We start from the raw sequence: 17,042 nt of genomic DNA, 5'->3' as shown, positions 1-17,042 counted from the left end.
ACTTGTCCTTTATTTCCTTTGCAATATCCATGGCAATATCATACAGGATCCTCACCTGAGAAAGGGAGCATACAGTTTTTAGCAAAAAAACTAAGAAAAAGCCAAATGGTTCTTTATAATGGCTCAAAAGAGCAGAATGCAATCCAGTGTTCTATACCCAGGGAAACCCTAAAACTGTATCTATACCTTAAAATGAGAATTCGGGGCACCTGGGTGGTGTAGCTGGCTAAGCATCCAACTCTTGCTGGTTTCAGCTCGGGCCATGATCTCAGGGTCAGAAGACTAAGCCCCGCATCTAGCTCCAAGCCTAGCATGGAGTCTGCCTGAGGTTCTCTCCTTCTGCACCTCCCACCCATGGTCTCTCTCTCTCTAAAATAAATCAATCTTTAAAATTAAAGAAAAAAAAGAGAGAGAATCCAAATACTGGAAATTCCCCTGCAAAGACAATGTACCCAAGGCAAAGCGGCACGGATTCCTCTCCTCACAAACGGTTAACAAACCCCCCAACCTTTAGGTCAACACAGGAGATTTAATCCGAACTGTCTTCTTATTGTGAAGAGTGTAGCACAAGAATCACACTTGGCCTTTCTGAGCTTCAGTCTCCAAACCCAGAAATGAGTGATACTAGTTGGTTCACAGGGAGGTGGTTATGAGTATCTGAGATACCAAGTCCTTCAACAGAAACTTTCACATAAAGTATCCATTATGTTGGGTATTATTTTGATAAACTTTAATCATAAATTAACTACCCCTTGGGGTTAGCTCTCCCCTCCATTCTAAACCTCATCCCAGTTGTAATGAAAGCTTAAGAAAGGTCAGGAAAAGTGAGTTGGGCATAAAGAACTTTGATTTGTGCATTCAGACCAGTAAGTCTCTGACAATTTCTTAAGTTTCGGTGTCTAAATTAAGACTTCAAGGCAGGTAAGTTGAGTCAATAAAACAGTACACGACCAAAGTTCATATTCCATTTGGTTCTTTTTATTAGAAGTTGAGAATACAGCAAGTAAGGGAAATCCCATGGCGAATGGAACCATCACACAGAGGCCTTTCTGAAACCCCAACCTTCTATGATCCCCCAAAAATGTGCTTTGTGGCTTCAGCAATTTATAAAGGGGAAGGGGGAAAATACTGAAAAAGGCCACTATTTAATGGTTAAAGAATGAAGCTGTAGAGGTCCTAACCAGCCTAGGGCCAACGAAGAAAATTAAAAATCTGCACAGAGCAAGCAAGCCTCTGATGCTGAGAGTAAGGCATTCAGGCGCCAACCTGGTGAGAGTTCTCAGCGAGCACTGTGAAGACCAAGTGCACAGTGAGGCTGTTGGTAGTGAGTTGCACGTAGACACACACACATAAATGGGCGCACACACACGCACTCACACACACACCCTAAAGAGGGAGATTTTTACTGGATGACACATCATTGATGTTAATTTCATTTTTCCTAACAGTTTGTGCTATGTTGAACCAGATTTAGCTCCTCCTTTGTGGTGTGGGGTGACTGGGCCCAGAAACTTCTACTTCTGTTGGTGGTGCTACAGGGCTGCATCTATACCCTGTATCCCAAAGTGCATGACCGAAGAGCAAGTCTGGCTTCTGATATGTGCTGTTGCTTCCATGAGACTAAGTGTCCCTCCTTCCAGATGGCCACTGCCCTGCTGGACTATTCCCTCAAAGGGAGGAATACTGTTCTTTATTGTATCAGGCACCACACCAGTTCACCTACTCAAGTCTCTCGTTGGGTCCCTTGGTACCCAAGGCAGTGACCTTACCCAGAACCAAAATACTCTTAAATCCTTCCCCAGTTCTATAGTGGAGTCCTTCTTCCCAGTTCCCAGCTTTTGCTGGAGACTGGAAGGGGAGAGAAAGGAGATTACCAACAACACAACACTCTGCTGGATACCAGACTCTTCCCACATGCCAAACGCCTACTGGAGGGTGCCAGCCCCCAGATTTAGGGCTTCAATGTTTAGTTCTAAAACCCACAATCCCCAAGATGTAACTCAATCACCTGAAACCTTGGGTGACAGCAAGTAACCCAAGACTCAAGTGCTATTTTGGTGGTTTGCCTATGAGCCAAGATTAGAATTCTGTGAACCAGATCCTTCCCCTACCACTCTCCCTGACACCTTAACAGGATACCTCTGGGGCATGAGCAAACTTTTTCTACTCCTAGCAGCTCTTCAAAGATATGGCTGTACCAGACTCCCTGGCAATAACATACCATTTTCTTTTACAACTTCCCACCATGCTATCCCCGAAAACTGGGGTTTGGGGAACACTGATGACTCCTTGGTAGGTACTGGACTGGCTTTCTTGTTCAAAGACAGCTGATATGTATGTCACGACTAGGCTTACTAAGACAGTGGTGCCAGAGGTGAAATTCACCTTTCCTGATCCAGAGGAAGCCTTCTCCCAACCTATGTACATGAGCTCAGGAGGCACCTGGACAAGCTGGAATCTTTTTTGTGGCTGGCTCCATGCCAAGAACTGCGATGCCAGGGAAAAGGTCCATTTGTATTCCCAAGACAAGGAAGGGTAGTTAGGGCAGTGACTTTAACAGAAGGATTCTGGGGCGTTCCTGAGCTCCACAGCAAAGATACAGAAAACTGTCACATCCCTGCAGATAAAAATCACCACAGAACTGAATAGGATGCCATGAAGTAATCTGATCAGCCCCCAGGCTAACATTTCCAGAGCTCCTCCTACTGTCTCCACTACCCCTTTGCTGGCATAATTGACTTTCCCAAGTAAATGGCTCTACTCTTTAGAAGGGGTCACTCTCAGCATAGAAAACAAATCACTCTCTCAAATGATACCTTAACTAGAGCCTTTATCTAACACATCCTGTCAGCCATTCACGTGCTGCTTCCACTGAGAAAACACATACAGCTTCCTTCCACCTTGGGACTCCCTAAGGCTCTCAGACATGAGAGTGGTCATGTGATCACTGGGCTGGGGCTGTACTTTCTGCCCCACAGGGTCCAAGGTATGCCAGCCTTTAGAAGGCACCTTGGTGCACCAAGGCATTATACATTCTGGGGCCATCACCTGATCCTCCTACAGTCACTTTGTGCAAAATTGAAACAGTGTGTGGTACTTGCATGTTTCGTTCTGTACAAAATTCCCCTCCCTCCCCTACCCCTATGTTTTAAACGTTTATATAAATTCTTATTTAAACAGTGAGTTAGAAATCTTATTTACATTAATTTCTTTGTTCTCCCAAAAGAGCATCTAAAATCACATTCCCACCCTTTAACAGGATATAAATGTTCACCTAAATTGGTTTTTAAATTGATTTAAGGAGCGAGAAAGGGAGAAGAACGAACCACCAGCTAAACTGTGTTCCCATCTTCTACAAAGAAATGTGACACGGATCAGAAGCCAGTTTGCCAAGGTCGTGCAGAGCCCTCAATCAGTAGATCCCAATTATAAGTCAGGGTTTGGGCCATTTCTCCTTTTCTCCAAATTGATGCACTCCATCCTTTGAGGTATGATTTATTTTTGTTTTTCTCTTCTCAGTCGTGTACCAGGTGGAGCCCCAGGGGCATCACAAAGCCCACGAGGCTGTCAAAGTTTGGGGGCCCCTCTGGCACTGGCATCAATGGCCGGTAAGGGAGGCCTGCAGACGCTGCAGGCCCTGTTCAGGGTCACAGTCCCCAGCTTCTGGAAGGTGTCACAGTGCATCCTCTTCACTGCAGCCTCCACCAATCATGAAACGGAACTCCTGGAGGTTTGAGACGCCATGGAAGTGAACGAAAGCGCCAGCAACCACAAAGATGTGAAACAGCTGATGAGAGTGGAACTGGAGGGGGGTAGGGGAGAAAACCATTCATTATTTAAGTCTGCTAAAGAGTCTTCAGGTTGTTTGTGCTGAGCAGGGCAGGGAATGGAGGTTACAGAGCTCAAATTCAAGGTGTCCACAGATCTTGAACATCCATTAGGCATATCACATTCTGCTGAACTGAAGGCCAGCTGTCCCCAAAGAAATCAAGGTGCTACCGCTAATTCTAACCATGAAGATGTATACACGTATCATAGGAGTATCTGGTGAACTCGGGCCAATGGCATACACACACCCTTGCTAACAGACTACAAGGCTACAGTTAGACACAGGGAGGTTTTCCTGTTTGCTGAAGAAAGCTTTTATCATGGCATTAAAAAGCACCAGAGCTATGGCCAATTTAAATGTTGCTCTCTCTCAGAAAAACTAAAGGGATTTTCCAGGATTAAGTAGAAGGTTGAAACATTATGTCTCTCTAGCTCTAAGACTCTGAAATTTCACAAACAACATACCTTATCAAAAGACTTGGAAGGTCAGGCCTTTTCATTCCTTCTCTAATCAGAAGTGATCTACAAGCACATGAGCTTTTTTTCTGATTTAATCTCTTCTGTTGAATGCTAGTTCATTTTTTAAAAGGGATCTATCAATTGCTCAGTGCACCAACATTACTTCAAAAAATTATACTATTCTCTCATTATCACCTCAAAATGAAAAAGTACAGTGGCAAAACAGTATTCATAAAGAGAAAGGTGTTAACTTTAGAGGTTAAACTAGAAAGAGTCATAAGTCACATCCCAGGAAAATGTTCCTAGGAAATCAATTCATTCTCAAAATTCTCAAAATAAGTGGGGGGGGGGGCGCTATCTCCATAACTAATGTCAAAATGATGAGAAGGCAATCTCCAAATGATAAATTAACTAATTTGAATCTGAAAAGGTTGCCTAAATTAGCATTATATTCATTTTATGGAGGGCTAAATTAAACTTTGAAGACTGGATGATCAATTTAGTTTACAATAATACAACAGGTCAAGGAACAGAATTCTAAAGGTCAGACTTCATATCAAACAACTCTTCAAGGCGCCTGGGTGGCTCTGGGTTAAAGCCTCTGCCTTGGGCTCAGGTCATGATCCCAGGGTCCTGGGATCAAGCCCTGATCTCTGCTTGGCAGGAGCCTGCTTCCCCCTCTTTCTGCCTGCCTCTCTGCCTACTTGTGATCTCTGTCAAATAAATAAATAAAATCTTAAAAAAAAAAAAAAAAACACCTCTTCAATCCTGCACCTACTTAAAATGTTTCAGGCCATTTTCAATTACAAAATTTTCCATCTACTAGACCCTTATATTTCTTTCCCCTTCTCTTTCCCTCTCTCTTAACCACAATTTAGTTAGCTCTCCCTCCTTCCTCTCTTGCTACCAAACACACCTAAACACAAATCTCTTGTTACAAATCACCGAATTTTAGTATCAAAAAGAAATCTGGTAGGGGTGCCTCGGTGGCTCAGTTGGTTAAGCCTCTGCCTTCAGTAGAGGTCATGATCTCAGGGTCCTGGGATCGAGCCCTGCATCAGGCTCCCTGCTCAGCAGAGAGTCTGTTTCTCCCTCTCCCTTTGCCCCTTACCCCTGCTCATACTCTCTCTCTCAAATAAATAAAATCTTTTAAAAGGGGGGGGGGCTTTGATAAACAATCTAGTCAATCACCCTCATTTTCTAAATGAGGAAACCAAAACAAACGAAATGTCTTCCTTGCCAGTTCAGTGTACTACAGGAGCAAGACTCTGATATTAGACTAGCCTGATTCAAATTCTACTTTTTTCACCCAGCAGTAACTTGTCCTAACATTGGACAAGTTACCTAATCTCCCTAAACCTCATTTCCTAATCTGTAAAATGAAAACATTAATAATAGTTGTCATACCTTATAGGGCCAATGTATTAAAATGAGGTAACCTGTGCAAAGCACTCACTCAGTACCATGCCAGCCACCAAGTAAGTGTTCAGTAAATGTTAGTCCTCACTGTACTTACCATTGAGAGACACACAACTAATGACGAAGAGTTACAACTAAAATACGGGTCTCTCAATTTTGAGTCTAAAACAACTTCAATTATTTCACTTCCTGGTCTGCCAGTAATATACTATCAGACATGTATGTATACATACTAACTCCCCCTGGTCATACTTACCCAGATATCACACTTGCCAGGAAAAAAGCGTTCAGGGATGCGCGCAGCATAGAGGGCGGCGCCTGTGATATAGAGGCTGGCCATCAGCATCAGCCAGCCGATCTGCCCTATGGTGGCGGCCTTCAGGAATCCCTCCGAGATGACATAGTGCAAGGTAGGAATGATTCCACTCAGGCCAAGGCCCAAAAATACTCCTGGCAATCACAAGAATAAAATAAAGTAAAAATGCAGAAGAGAAATAAGGAAGAAGAAATATTACAATATAGCACTGGTAATTCTATAAACAGTATTTCAAGTACGATGCTTCTTATTTGAAAGGAAAAAGGTGGTTCTTCAAACTCTGGGATACTGCCACAACAGACAACAGCAGCTGTGTTCTAAAATATAGACCCATTTACTGGGACGCCTGGGTGGCTCCGTTGGTTAAGCGACTGCCTTCGGCTCAGGTCGTGATACCAGAGTCCCAGGATCGAGTCCCGCATCGGGCTCCCAGCTCCACGGGGAGTCTGCTTCTCCCTCTGACCTTCTCCTCGCTCATGCTCTCTCTCACTGTCTCTCTCTCAAATAAATAAATACAATCTTTTAAATAAATAAATAAATAAAAGACCCATTTACAAAGGCAAGGAGCCTCTTGCTGAAAGAGGCTCAGCTTAACAAGTCAGCAGTCCTCAATGGGTTTAGAACTGTGTTGCTAAGTGCTTCAGGTACAGACAGCTCTAGAAGTTTGTTTAAACTCTCCTCAATGCTTCCACTTTGTAGACAAAAGAGACTGCAATACAGAGCAATTTCACATATTTTGTCTCCCCTCTGAAGCAACAGGGATTCCTGGCATTGAAGTGGAATGGAAACGCAGGGGTGGTAACTGAGGAGGTTGGAGGGAGGTCACAACTGCTCCTGAAAGCTCCCAGACCCAGAAATACCAATCTGGTACAGAAATCTATCAGAATCATTCCACCACAGCCCTACTGCCTTCAAAATCATCTACAGCAGTGTTTTTCAAACTTCTGGGTATGACTTAGGCTGTAAGATCAACTAAGTGAATCTGGATTAGCATTTTTTTATTTTTTAGTGAACTACAATGAAATAAAAATCAGACTGTCACAAATGGAATGTTAAGTAACAGTTTGTAAAAGCTGAGTAATATATGTGTGTGAATTTATGAGTATATACACAAATCTGTGTCAGTTGAAATACCACAGGAACATCTCACACCCAGGAGCCAGTAACTGCTCCTACATTTTGACAGAGAGAGTTAAAATAACCTTTAACTCTCTAAACACAAAACAAAAAGCCTATCACTTGTTTTGGACATTACCAAATAAGTTGCTGGTATGCAACAATATATGTATGCACATACACATGATAAATAATGGGCATCTACAAGAGAAGAGGAAAATGGCAACGCTCATCTCACAAAAGGGAATCAACCAGGCCTAAATAAAAACCTTTTCCTACTTCTACTCATTAAAGAAAAACCATCACCATCCTGTTTCACTTGTTATTTTCTACATGCTAACCAGAGGTTCTAGTGGTTTTGCCTACCATTCTGGAAGTCAAAAGCTCAAGAGCTTGGTTCTTCTGATGTGTATTTTTACAGCAGAATGTTCAGCTGTAGTCTCCTCTCCTGTGTTGAAGCAGGCTTAGCCCCACAGTTAAGTACTGCTGAAAGTCATGCCTGACCACTGCTTCTCTACTTAAAAGGGTCAGTGGGCAGACTGTTGTGAACAGTGGTCATTACCAAGAAGTTAAATTCTAACTTCTAACCCTGCAGGAAACTGCAGGTGTACCATGGCTTGGATTTTTTTTTTTTCCCAAAGATTTTATTTATTTATTTATTTGACAGAGAGAGAGATCACAAGTAGACAGAGAGGCAGGCAGAGAGAGAGAGAGGAGGAAGCAGGCTCCCTGCTGAGCAGAGAGCCCGATGCGGGACTCGATCCCAGGATCCTGAGATCATGACCTGAGCCGAAGGCAGTGGCTTAACCCACTGAGCCACCCAGGCGCCCCCATGGCTTGGATTTTAATACGAAATGGTTTTGGGCTTTGGGCTGGGGTTTTTGTTTGGTTTTTTAAAGGTCAAAAGGAAAAAATACTCCTTTTACTACTACTTGTTCATTCTCAGTAGACACCAGGTTTGATAGTGAGGACAGAACACTGAAGGACATGGTCCTGGCTACAAGGAGTCCCAGTCCAGTAGGAAACAAAAACATGTCCCTGGTGAAATCCCTACTCCTAGAGGAAGGCTCAACCAGAGGTTTCTGGTTTTCCAAACACTCTCCATTGAGACAGGCATGATTCTAAATATAAAAAGTTTCCTTATCCCTATATTAGAAGAGATGTATGGTACTTATGTTAGTAAAATACAATCAGTATGAAGTTTTATTTACCTAAGCAGTACACATTTTCGAATAAAAACACAAAACAAAAAAATGATGCCAACAAAAAACCCAATCGCTTAAAAAAGTACACTCCAAGCTGATAAAGAGTAATCATTTTTAACAAAGGTTACAAAGACACTGCCTTATGGACAGTATATAGTCATAAACTCAAGTGAATTACAAATACATATACACTGACTCATAAAGCTCATCATGCCCCTCAACTCCATGCACTTTAAGACAACTAATGAATACTACCATATTAAAAGCCCCTGAAGAACAGGAACTATGACTTATTTATCTTTGCATCACAAGTACACAGCAGAGGACTTGGCAAGCAGACTGGTAAATGACTGGTAAATTAGCAAAGGCGCAGTGTAAAACCCCCACATCTCTTACCTGCTCGTACACCTCGATACTGAGGGGTAGCAAACATGTCCCACTGGGAAACTATAATGGCCGCAATGCCCAGCACACAGATGACAATCAAGTAGATGAAGCAAGGTTGTGGATTACAGTAGAAAGAGTAATAAAGCCATGGAACAAAACTTCCCATAATCAGAAGAGCAATACCAGAGTAATCCAGTCTAAAAAAGGAAAGAAAGTCATGTGATATTAAAAAATACAGCCCACTACAGACAGGTTCCAATTACTCCCCTATGACACGAGCTAGCAGGTAACAGAAAAGAGGCAAACAGGAATGCTTGCTTTAATTTAAAAAAAAAAAAAAAAAATTAAGTTCCTATCAGACAGTATCAAGAATTCTGGCAATTCTGCTAGATATTCTTCCCTAACCACTGACTCAAATACTTGATTACAATGTAGACTTTCAAATACTTACTTAGAGAAGAGCCGGGAGACCCCTTCTGAGTGGCAGTAGACCGTGTGGAAGAGCCATGAAAAAGAAAGGCAGAGAATGGCCCCCAAGAAGAATAATCCAAAGACCACCTTCTCTTGCAGAGGGGCCACAAAGGAGATGTTTGGGCGAAACATATAAAAGATCCCCAGGCACAGGAAGAATACACAACCTACAAAAAGAGTAGAGAGAGAAAAAAGAGGATCCTTGTCAGGAAACAAGTGTTGCATCTTGATGAAGTTCTCAGTCCTTCACAATCACAGTATCTGAATCAAAAGCTCCAGGAGAATGACTGGATATAACTACAGCATATCCAAATAACTACAGCATATCCAAAATTCTGGTCTACTTCAAACATTGCTGGTACCATATACTCCTCAGCTTCAAAAACCAAGTGTTTATCTAAGAGCATAATCCAAAAAGAAACAAGACAATGCTACTACTTCTTAGAAGGCTAAATTTGTCCACTTCTACCTCTAGGTCTAGGATAAAATTTCATTTAGAAAGTTTTTGGCACATATGCTGGAGCCCAGCTTTTAAAGACCCATTTTCTGTTTGCTTTTGCAATGAATTCAAACGCCTCCAAACCCTGTCAAGAAATACAGCTTTCGGGGCGCCTGGGTGGGTCAGTGGGTTAAAGCCTCTGCCTCTGGCTCAGGTCATGATCCCAGAGTCCTGGGATCGAGCCCCACATTGGGCTCTCTGCTCGCTGGGGAGCCTGCTTCCTCCTCACTCTCTGCCTACCTCTCTGCCTACTTGTGATCTCTCTCTGTCAAATAAATAAATAAAATCTTTAAAAAAAAAAAAAAAAGAAAAAGAAAAAAAAGAAATACAGCTTTCGGGGTGCCTGCATGGCTCAGCTGGTTAAGCACCTGCTTTCTGCTCAGGTTATGGTCCCAGGGTCCTGGACTGAGTCCTGCATGGGCAGGGAGCCTGCTTCTCCCTCTCCTCTCCGCCAAATATAAACATCATTAAAAAGAAAGAAAGAAAGAAGGAAAAGAAATACAGCTTTCCTCCACCAGTAGCTGTCAAGGAACATTGTGCTTCTCTGGTTCTCACTGGTTAATCCAACAGATTCAAGAGTGAAGGACAATAAAATGCCTATTCATTCTATTTCATAATCAGTTTTTAAATTGCTCTTCTATTCTAGGGCACCTGGCTAGCTCAGTTGGTAAGTGTCTGCCTTTGCTGCGTCATGATCCCAGGGTCCTGGGACTGAGCCCCACACTGGGCTCCTTGCTCCACAGGAAGCCTGCTTCTCCCTCTCCCACTCCCCCTGCTTGTGTTCCCTCTCTCGCTGAGTCTCTCTCTGTCAAACAGATAAATAAAAATCTTAAAAATAAATAAACTAAATAAGCTGGTCTTCTTCACACTAAAATACATGTTCTTACTACTTAGGAGAAGGTCACAGGGCGCCTGGGTGGCTCAGTGGGTTAAGCCTCTGTCTTCGGCTCAGGTCATGATCTCAGGGTCCTGGGATCGAGCCCCGCATCCAGCCCTCTGCTCCTCGGGGAGCCTGCTTCCCTTTCTCTCTCTCTCTGCCTGCCTCTCTGCCTGCTTGTGATCTCTCTCTCCCTCTGTCAAATAAATAAATAAAACCTTTAAAAATTTCTTTAAAAAAAAAAAAAAGTCACTTAACACAAGGAAGGCACAGAAATTAAGATGTTAAACATGTGCTAAGTAACTGTTCTAGTTAATAAAACTTTACCCCTGAGTTAGAAGTCAGCAATGAACTGTATTTGCCACTCTATTTCCACCCTCACTACACTAGCAGGTAGGAAGGCATCTGGGGACACAACAGAAATCAAATGTGTGAAAAAAAATGCAAGTCAAATGGGTAAACCAGAAAAGATTTCGTATACTCACAGGTCTGTGCAACCATCACTATTACTTAATTTCAGAATATTTTCATCACCCCAAAAAGAAGCCCATAATTACTACATTCATCTCCCACTCCCTACTCTGCACCTAGCCCTAGACGACACTAATCTTTCTATCTCTGGCTTTTCACATTCCGGGCATTTCGTGTATATGAGTTACATAGTATGTGGCCTTTTGTGTCTGGCTTGCTCCACTTAGCATAATATTTCAAGGCTCACCCATGTTGTAACACATTTCATCAGTACTTCATCTCTTTTTATGACCAAATATACTTCATTTGCATGGATATACCACATTTTATTTACCCATTCACCAGCTGAAAGATGCTTGGGTTGTTTCTACTTTTTAAATATTATAAATAATGTTGCTGAAAACATTTGTATACATGTTTTTGTGTGAACATGTTTTCAATTCTCTTGAGTACATAATTAAGGAGCAGAACTACTTATACCTCTGTTTAACTTTCTAAGGAACTGTCGAAATTGTTTTCCATAAAGGCTGTACCATTTAACACTCCTACCAGCAAAGTATGAGAGTTGTCACCTTTCTATATCCTTGCCAAAACTTGTTATTTTCCATTTTCTTGATTACAGCCATTTTAGGAAGTGGAAGGTGGTATCTCATAACATTTTTCAAAGTATTTGATTTGCATTTCCCAAAATGACTAATGATGTTGAGCATCCCCTTTTTTCCCCCTCTTTTTAAAAACTGAAATAGAGTTGACACTTGAGCATCTTATCATGTGTTTTACTGGCCACTTGTAGATCTTTGGAGAAATGTCTATTCAGATGCTTTACCCATTTTTTAAACTGGGTTGTCCTTTCATTGTGTAGTTGTCAAAATTCTTAGATCCTCATCAAATAGATGATCTGCAAACATTTTCTCCCATTTTGTGGATTATCTTTCCACTTTCTTGATAATGTCCTTTGACATACAAAAGTTTTTAATTTTGAGAAAGTCCAATTTAGGGGCACATGGGTGGCTCAGTTGTTGGGCATCTGTCTTCAGCTCAGGTCATGATCCCGGGTCCTGGGATAAAGCCCTGTGTCAGGCTCCCTGCTTAGCGGGAAGCCTCCTTCTCTCTCTCTCCCACTCCCCCTGCTTATTATATTCCCTCTCTCGCTGTCTCTGTGTTGAATAAATAAATAAATAATCTTTTTTAGAAGGGGGGGTCCAATTTATCTGTTTTTTTCTTTGGTTGTCTATACTAAACTTACGTGTCAATTCTAAGAAATTATCACCTAATCTAAGGTCACAAAGATTGACATCTATGTTTTTACCTAATAATTCTATGGTTTTAGTTCTTAAGTTTAGGTCTCTTTGATCCATTTTGAATTAACTTTGAAATGAGGCAGGGATCCAACTGGACTCTTACATGTATTTACTCAGTTTTCCCGAATACTATTTGCTGAAAAGACTATTCTTCCCCCATTGTATTCCTTTTTTTTTTTTTTTTAAGATTTTATTTATTTGACAAACAGGAAACACAAGCAAGAAGAGGGGACATGGAGAAGCAAGTTTCCTGCTGAGCAGGGAGCCCGTTGCAGGAGCCCGGGACCCTGGGATCATTACCACAGCCAAGGGCAGACACTTAACAACTGAGCCATCCAGGTGCCCCTCCCTGTATTCTTTCTTTAATATGCAATCAGGATGGAAAAAAATATTAGAGACCACATTCTACTTCAAGTAAACTGAAATTTAATTTTCATTATGCTAAGTAATGATTTTGAAAAATCAGCTTATTTCTACTAAATAAGCACCTTTCTTGAAAAATCAGCTTATTTCTACTAAATAAGCACCTTTCTCACATGTTCATCAAGACATTATACCACATTTTGTACAGCACCTTTCCCTAGGCCTGGTTCAAGGACACAGTCTGAAAATCTAGTAGAGAAAATGATGACTTAGCTGTAATAAAATCAGAGTGCAAACTAGGATAACTACAGAATAAACCAGTAAGAAACTGCATCATTAGACATCCAGAAAACAAAATGGCAAATCCCAAATACATTTGTTTTATCCATATCCTCAAATACATGGGGAGAAAAAAAAAAGTAAGTGTATCACTAATTCCTTGCACCACTGGTATTACATACCTAAAAGATGTGTCCAGATGTTGCCTGTCTCTGTGTGTATTCTGAAAATGCTCTTAAAACAGGCCCGGAAAGAAGGCATTGGGGGCCGATGTCCATGTAAAAGGAAATCGTTATCCTTGAGCCAGTCTGGTAGTACATCATGAGGGATTACTCGCCACCGACCTTCCCATACCTGGAAGAAGAGTATTAAATATCTTTGTGGTTTTGTCAATGTAGCAACACCAGTTGCCCTAAAAAAATGGTTTCAAGCTTCGTTTCAGTCTCGGTAAAGGTAGGGTCCACCTGTACTGACTTGCCTTTCTTCATCATCCACAACAGACTTTACCTCTGAAAAGCCCCTGTGATAGTAATTAAATATGACTGCTTTTATACTTAACATTTCTGTTGGTGGAAAAAAAAGTACAGCTGAACCTTGACCGTGGTTTTGAAATGTGCGGGTCGACTTACATGCAGATTTTTTACAGTACAGTCCTATAAATGAATTTTCTCTTATAATGTTACTAACATTTTTTTCTCTAGCTTACTTTAAGAATATAGTTTCTAATACATATATTGTACAAAATATGTGTTGACTTTTTATGCTACTGGTAAGGTTCCCAATCAGTAGTAGGCTATTAATAATTAAGTTCTGGAGGAGCCAAAAATTATGCATGGATTTTCAACTGCCAAGTGGTCAGTACCTTTAACCCCTGCATCATTTGAGAGCCAAACCTGTATACAGAAGCACTTGTGTGGCTTCTGCTAAATTCTCTCCCTTTCCCTTCTCTTCCTACCACAACAAACATGATGAGCTAAAAAAAAGTGAACAGGAGTCAAAATCTTGGATCTCTATCATTAACTAGTTAAAGGAGCTTTAATGAGAAAATCACCAAGCCCCAGTTTCCTCATTTATAAAAATGGGATGATACTTTGGTTACTTCGTAAGGATCAGATGAAATAACCCAGAGCCCTTATAAGTTAACTAGCAAACTCCAACATCCACCCCACGGGTGGAATGTAACCCAGACCATCCTCAGAGGCTACTATCTACCTAAGAGTTAGTGACTAACCCGCCCTCCTCATGCTGGAGAGACAGCAAAGAAACTCAAACATTAAGGGCCCTTCAAAAGTCTCATCATCACCACCCCCTTTTTCTCCCTTTCTTCACTGTCCCTCCCCCTCGGACTCTAACAGAAGAGAGATCAGGAATTTGGTATCAGTCCTCAAAAACCTGTCAACTTCTGCACTCTGCTTCTTTTAATGTCTCTCAGCCCAGAGAGCTCACATCAGAAGGAATCACTTAATCCTAACTACCTTGTTTCTGCTAATCAGAAAGATATAAGGGAAAATGCCAGGTATATGTGCTCTACCTATAGTATACAGGTTGAGACAATGACCCCACTCTTACCCCTCAGAGGGTTCTGGCAAACAAACAAACAACGCAGCTGGGTTATACTATCTTGGCTCTCTTTCTTCTATGTGATGCAAAATGACTGCCAGCTGCTGAGCCCAATCCTTCTGCTTCACATCTTCCTGATCTCTGCTCTCCTTAATCCTTCTTACTGAAGTATGCTTGTGAAAGAACTGATCCTCTGTGTAACTCCAAAGAAAGCAAGAACTAACAATTTAAGCGAAGTGGCCCTCTTAACACTACTAAAACTCATTCTCTCAAGCCTTCCCACTTCCTCTCTCGCCTTCTAACTCAAACCCTGAGGCCTGTAGTTAGGATAATCTGGCCATTTCATGCTTGTTCGTAACACACAATGAAATACAATAATGCCAAAAGACTAATCTAGATATTTAAAGTCTACTGGTAATAATAGTTTTACCACTTGTAAAAGTAGCTGTTTGAGATCTTCCAAAGGACTTTCTGGAGAGATAGAGAATACTCTAAGATACTGAATTTATCTTCTCTAATTTGGACTTGAAAAAAGATAGCTATTGTTAACATTAACTTTAAAAGATGCTACTCTGTTTTACTTTGGGAGAATTTTATTCTCTAAGAGGGAGAGGAAAAGAGAAATCAATCCTTACATCCTCAAGGCAGTTCACAATCTGCAAACAGCTCTGCTGTGGCCATATGAAAAGTGCTATTGTGTTACCCACACAGCCAAGATGCTCCCTTTTTTGCAGTCAGAAAGAATATGCTGAGCTTCTTACTAGTTATATTTGCACATAACGTCAGAGTGATTTTTCTCCATTGTTTCTAAACACTCTAGCAGTCTAAACTGAGCCAAGGAACTATACTCTCATAATTACACTGAAGTTAGTGTCATATTCAACCGACACTGCACCCTCAGTCCTCAACTTGGAGTCAACCCAAATAGGCAATGTCTTACTCCCCAAGGAAAAAAGAACAGGATCACAGCTTGGCCAAATACATATTTATTTATAAGCTTGACAAAGCACTGCATAAATCAAACATTTGAGCAATGGTCCACTGGATTTGTATTAGACCATTAATGCACAAAACATTTCTTTTTAACTGAAGGCTGGAAAAAAAGAGCATGATCAGTCTTTATAGACTAACTGATTTTATTTCCCCTTTTCCTGTAAGAAAAGCTTTTCCAGAAGGGAAAAGCAAGGCCACAGGACACTTTAAGTTCTGTTTACATCCTTGCAACCTAAGAGAAAAATTTTGTGTGTCACTAGACCCATCGAGCCATCAAGTACGCTCAGCTGCATGACCACAGCAGGCGGAGCAAGCTTGGAGAACGCCGTGTCAGAGGAAGCCTCTCCAGGCCACTCTCACAGACAAAGTGCTGGAGGATGATAAGAGAATGGTAATTATTTTTGTGCTCCACTCATTTTTCTTCAGTAAATCACAGCTTGGAGCAAATAAATGCTCTATTTATTCCCCCATTCTCTGTTACATTCAAAGTTTTATTTGCTTTACTTTTTATTGTTAGTCCAGAAAAGGAGGATAAAAAGGCAGTCAAGTTAACTACAGTACCCCACTGATCTGTAAATATTAAAAATCCCTAACAGTCCAGACACTAAATATTCAACTTCAAGAGATTTAACACCAAATTTACTTTATGAAAAACAAAATATATCCTTTATATCCTTGTGTGTTAATTCTTCTGAGACAGAAATCACTAGAAAGAATCTATTGTTTTGCTTTTTCTTAACCAATTTTTAAATACTGAAAATTTCCTGGGCTCTAAGTAGACCTATAAATGTTTAAACCTCTCCCCCACTACTCTCTACCCATCCCCTTTCCCTTAGAAGGGATGGCTATACTCAGATTATAATGTTTCCTCATCCTCTGGTCCAAAGTACAGTATTCTAAAGTCAACTGGCCCCCAATTATTTCTACCACCACTGTGAATGTAGGAAAACCTAACTTGGTTTTCAGGACCTAAGACCACATGCACAGAAAGTCTTGGTTCCATGAAACCTATAAAAAAAAAAAGCCACGGTCACACAAATTTCTCTCTAAATAATCAAGAGCGCTCCACAAATGTTTAACAAATTTATTTACACATACTAACACAGACTGACTTATGATTTTGGATAATTCCTGACAGGGTCCCTATTGATCAGATTATCAAGTAGTTATAAATTTACCAGTGTCTCTGACTCTTCTAAGAAAGCAACCCCAATTCCAGTTACCATTTTCAAAGAAAAAAACCACAATATGACCTAAAGAATCAGAAATACGTTAGGGAAAAACCTTAAAAGACAGAACACATGCCAGCTGAACTAGAAATACTAGATCTGCATGAAAATTGGGAAATCTTTATCTAAAGATTAGTTTGACTACCCACAGAATCCTTAGAAAGATTAGCACATTTGTCATCCCAGTCGAGTAGCAGAAGAGATTCAAGGGACTTGGACATGGCATTTTAGTATCTCTAGGGATCAACCACTCCCAACTTTCATTCTGT

The 17,042-nt window shown here is 41.1% G+C and overlaps 1 protein-coding gene across 5 annotated transcripts in view; it reads right to left on the bottom strand.

The window, feature by feature from the left end:
• Positions 1–956: 956 nt before the first annotated feature.
• Positions 957–17,042, bottom strand: part of ADIPOR2 (adiponectin receptor 2) — a 92,919-nt gene continuing 76,833 nt past the window's right edge. For all 5 annotated transcript variants that reach the window (XM_044228201.1, XM_044228200.1, XM_044228203.1 and 2 more), the window contains exons 4-8: positions 13,174–13,345; positions 9,182–9,368; positions 8,740–8,927; positions 5,963–6,156; positions 957–3,802 (exon numbers count right to left, since the gene is read on the bottom strand). In XM_044228201.1, the coding sequence (XP_044084136.1) occupies positions 3,674–3,802; positions 5,963–6,156; positions 8,740–8,927; positions 9,182–9,368; positions 13,174–13,345 (870 nt within the window). In that variant the 3' untranslated portion in view covers positions 957–3,673. The remainder of the gene's footprint in view (positions 3,803–5,962; positions 6,157–8,739; positions 8,928–9,181; positions 9,369–13,173; positions 13,346–17,042) is intronic.

The sequence above is a fragment of the Neovison vison genome, chromosome 12 (genome assembly GCF_020171115.1).
Source record: "Neovison vison isolate M4711 chromosome 12, ASM_NN_V1, whole genome shotgun sequence".
NCBI classification, from domain to species: Eukaryota; Metazoa; Chordata; class Mammalia; order Carnivora; family Mustelidae; genus Neogale; species Neogale vison.
The sequence above is the reverse complement of the archived record's forward strand: the minus strand, read 5'-3'. Positions and strand labels throughout refer to the sequence as shown.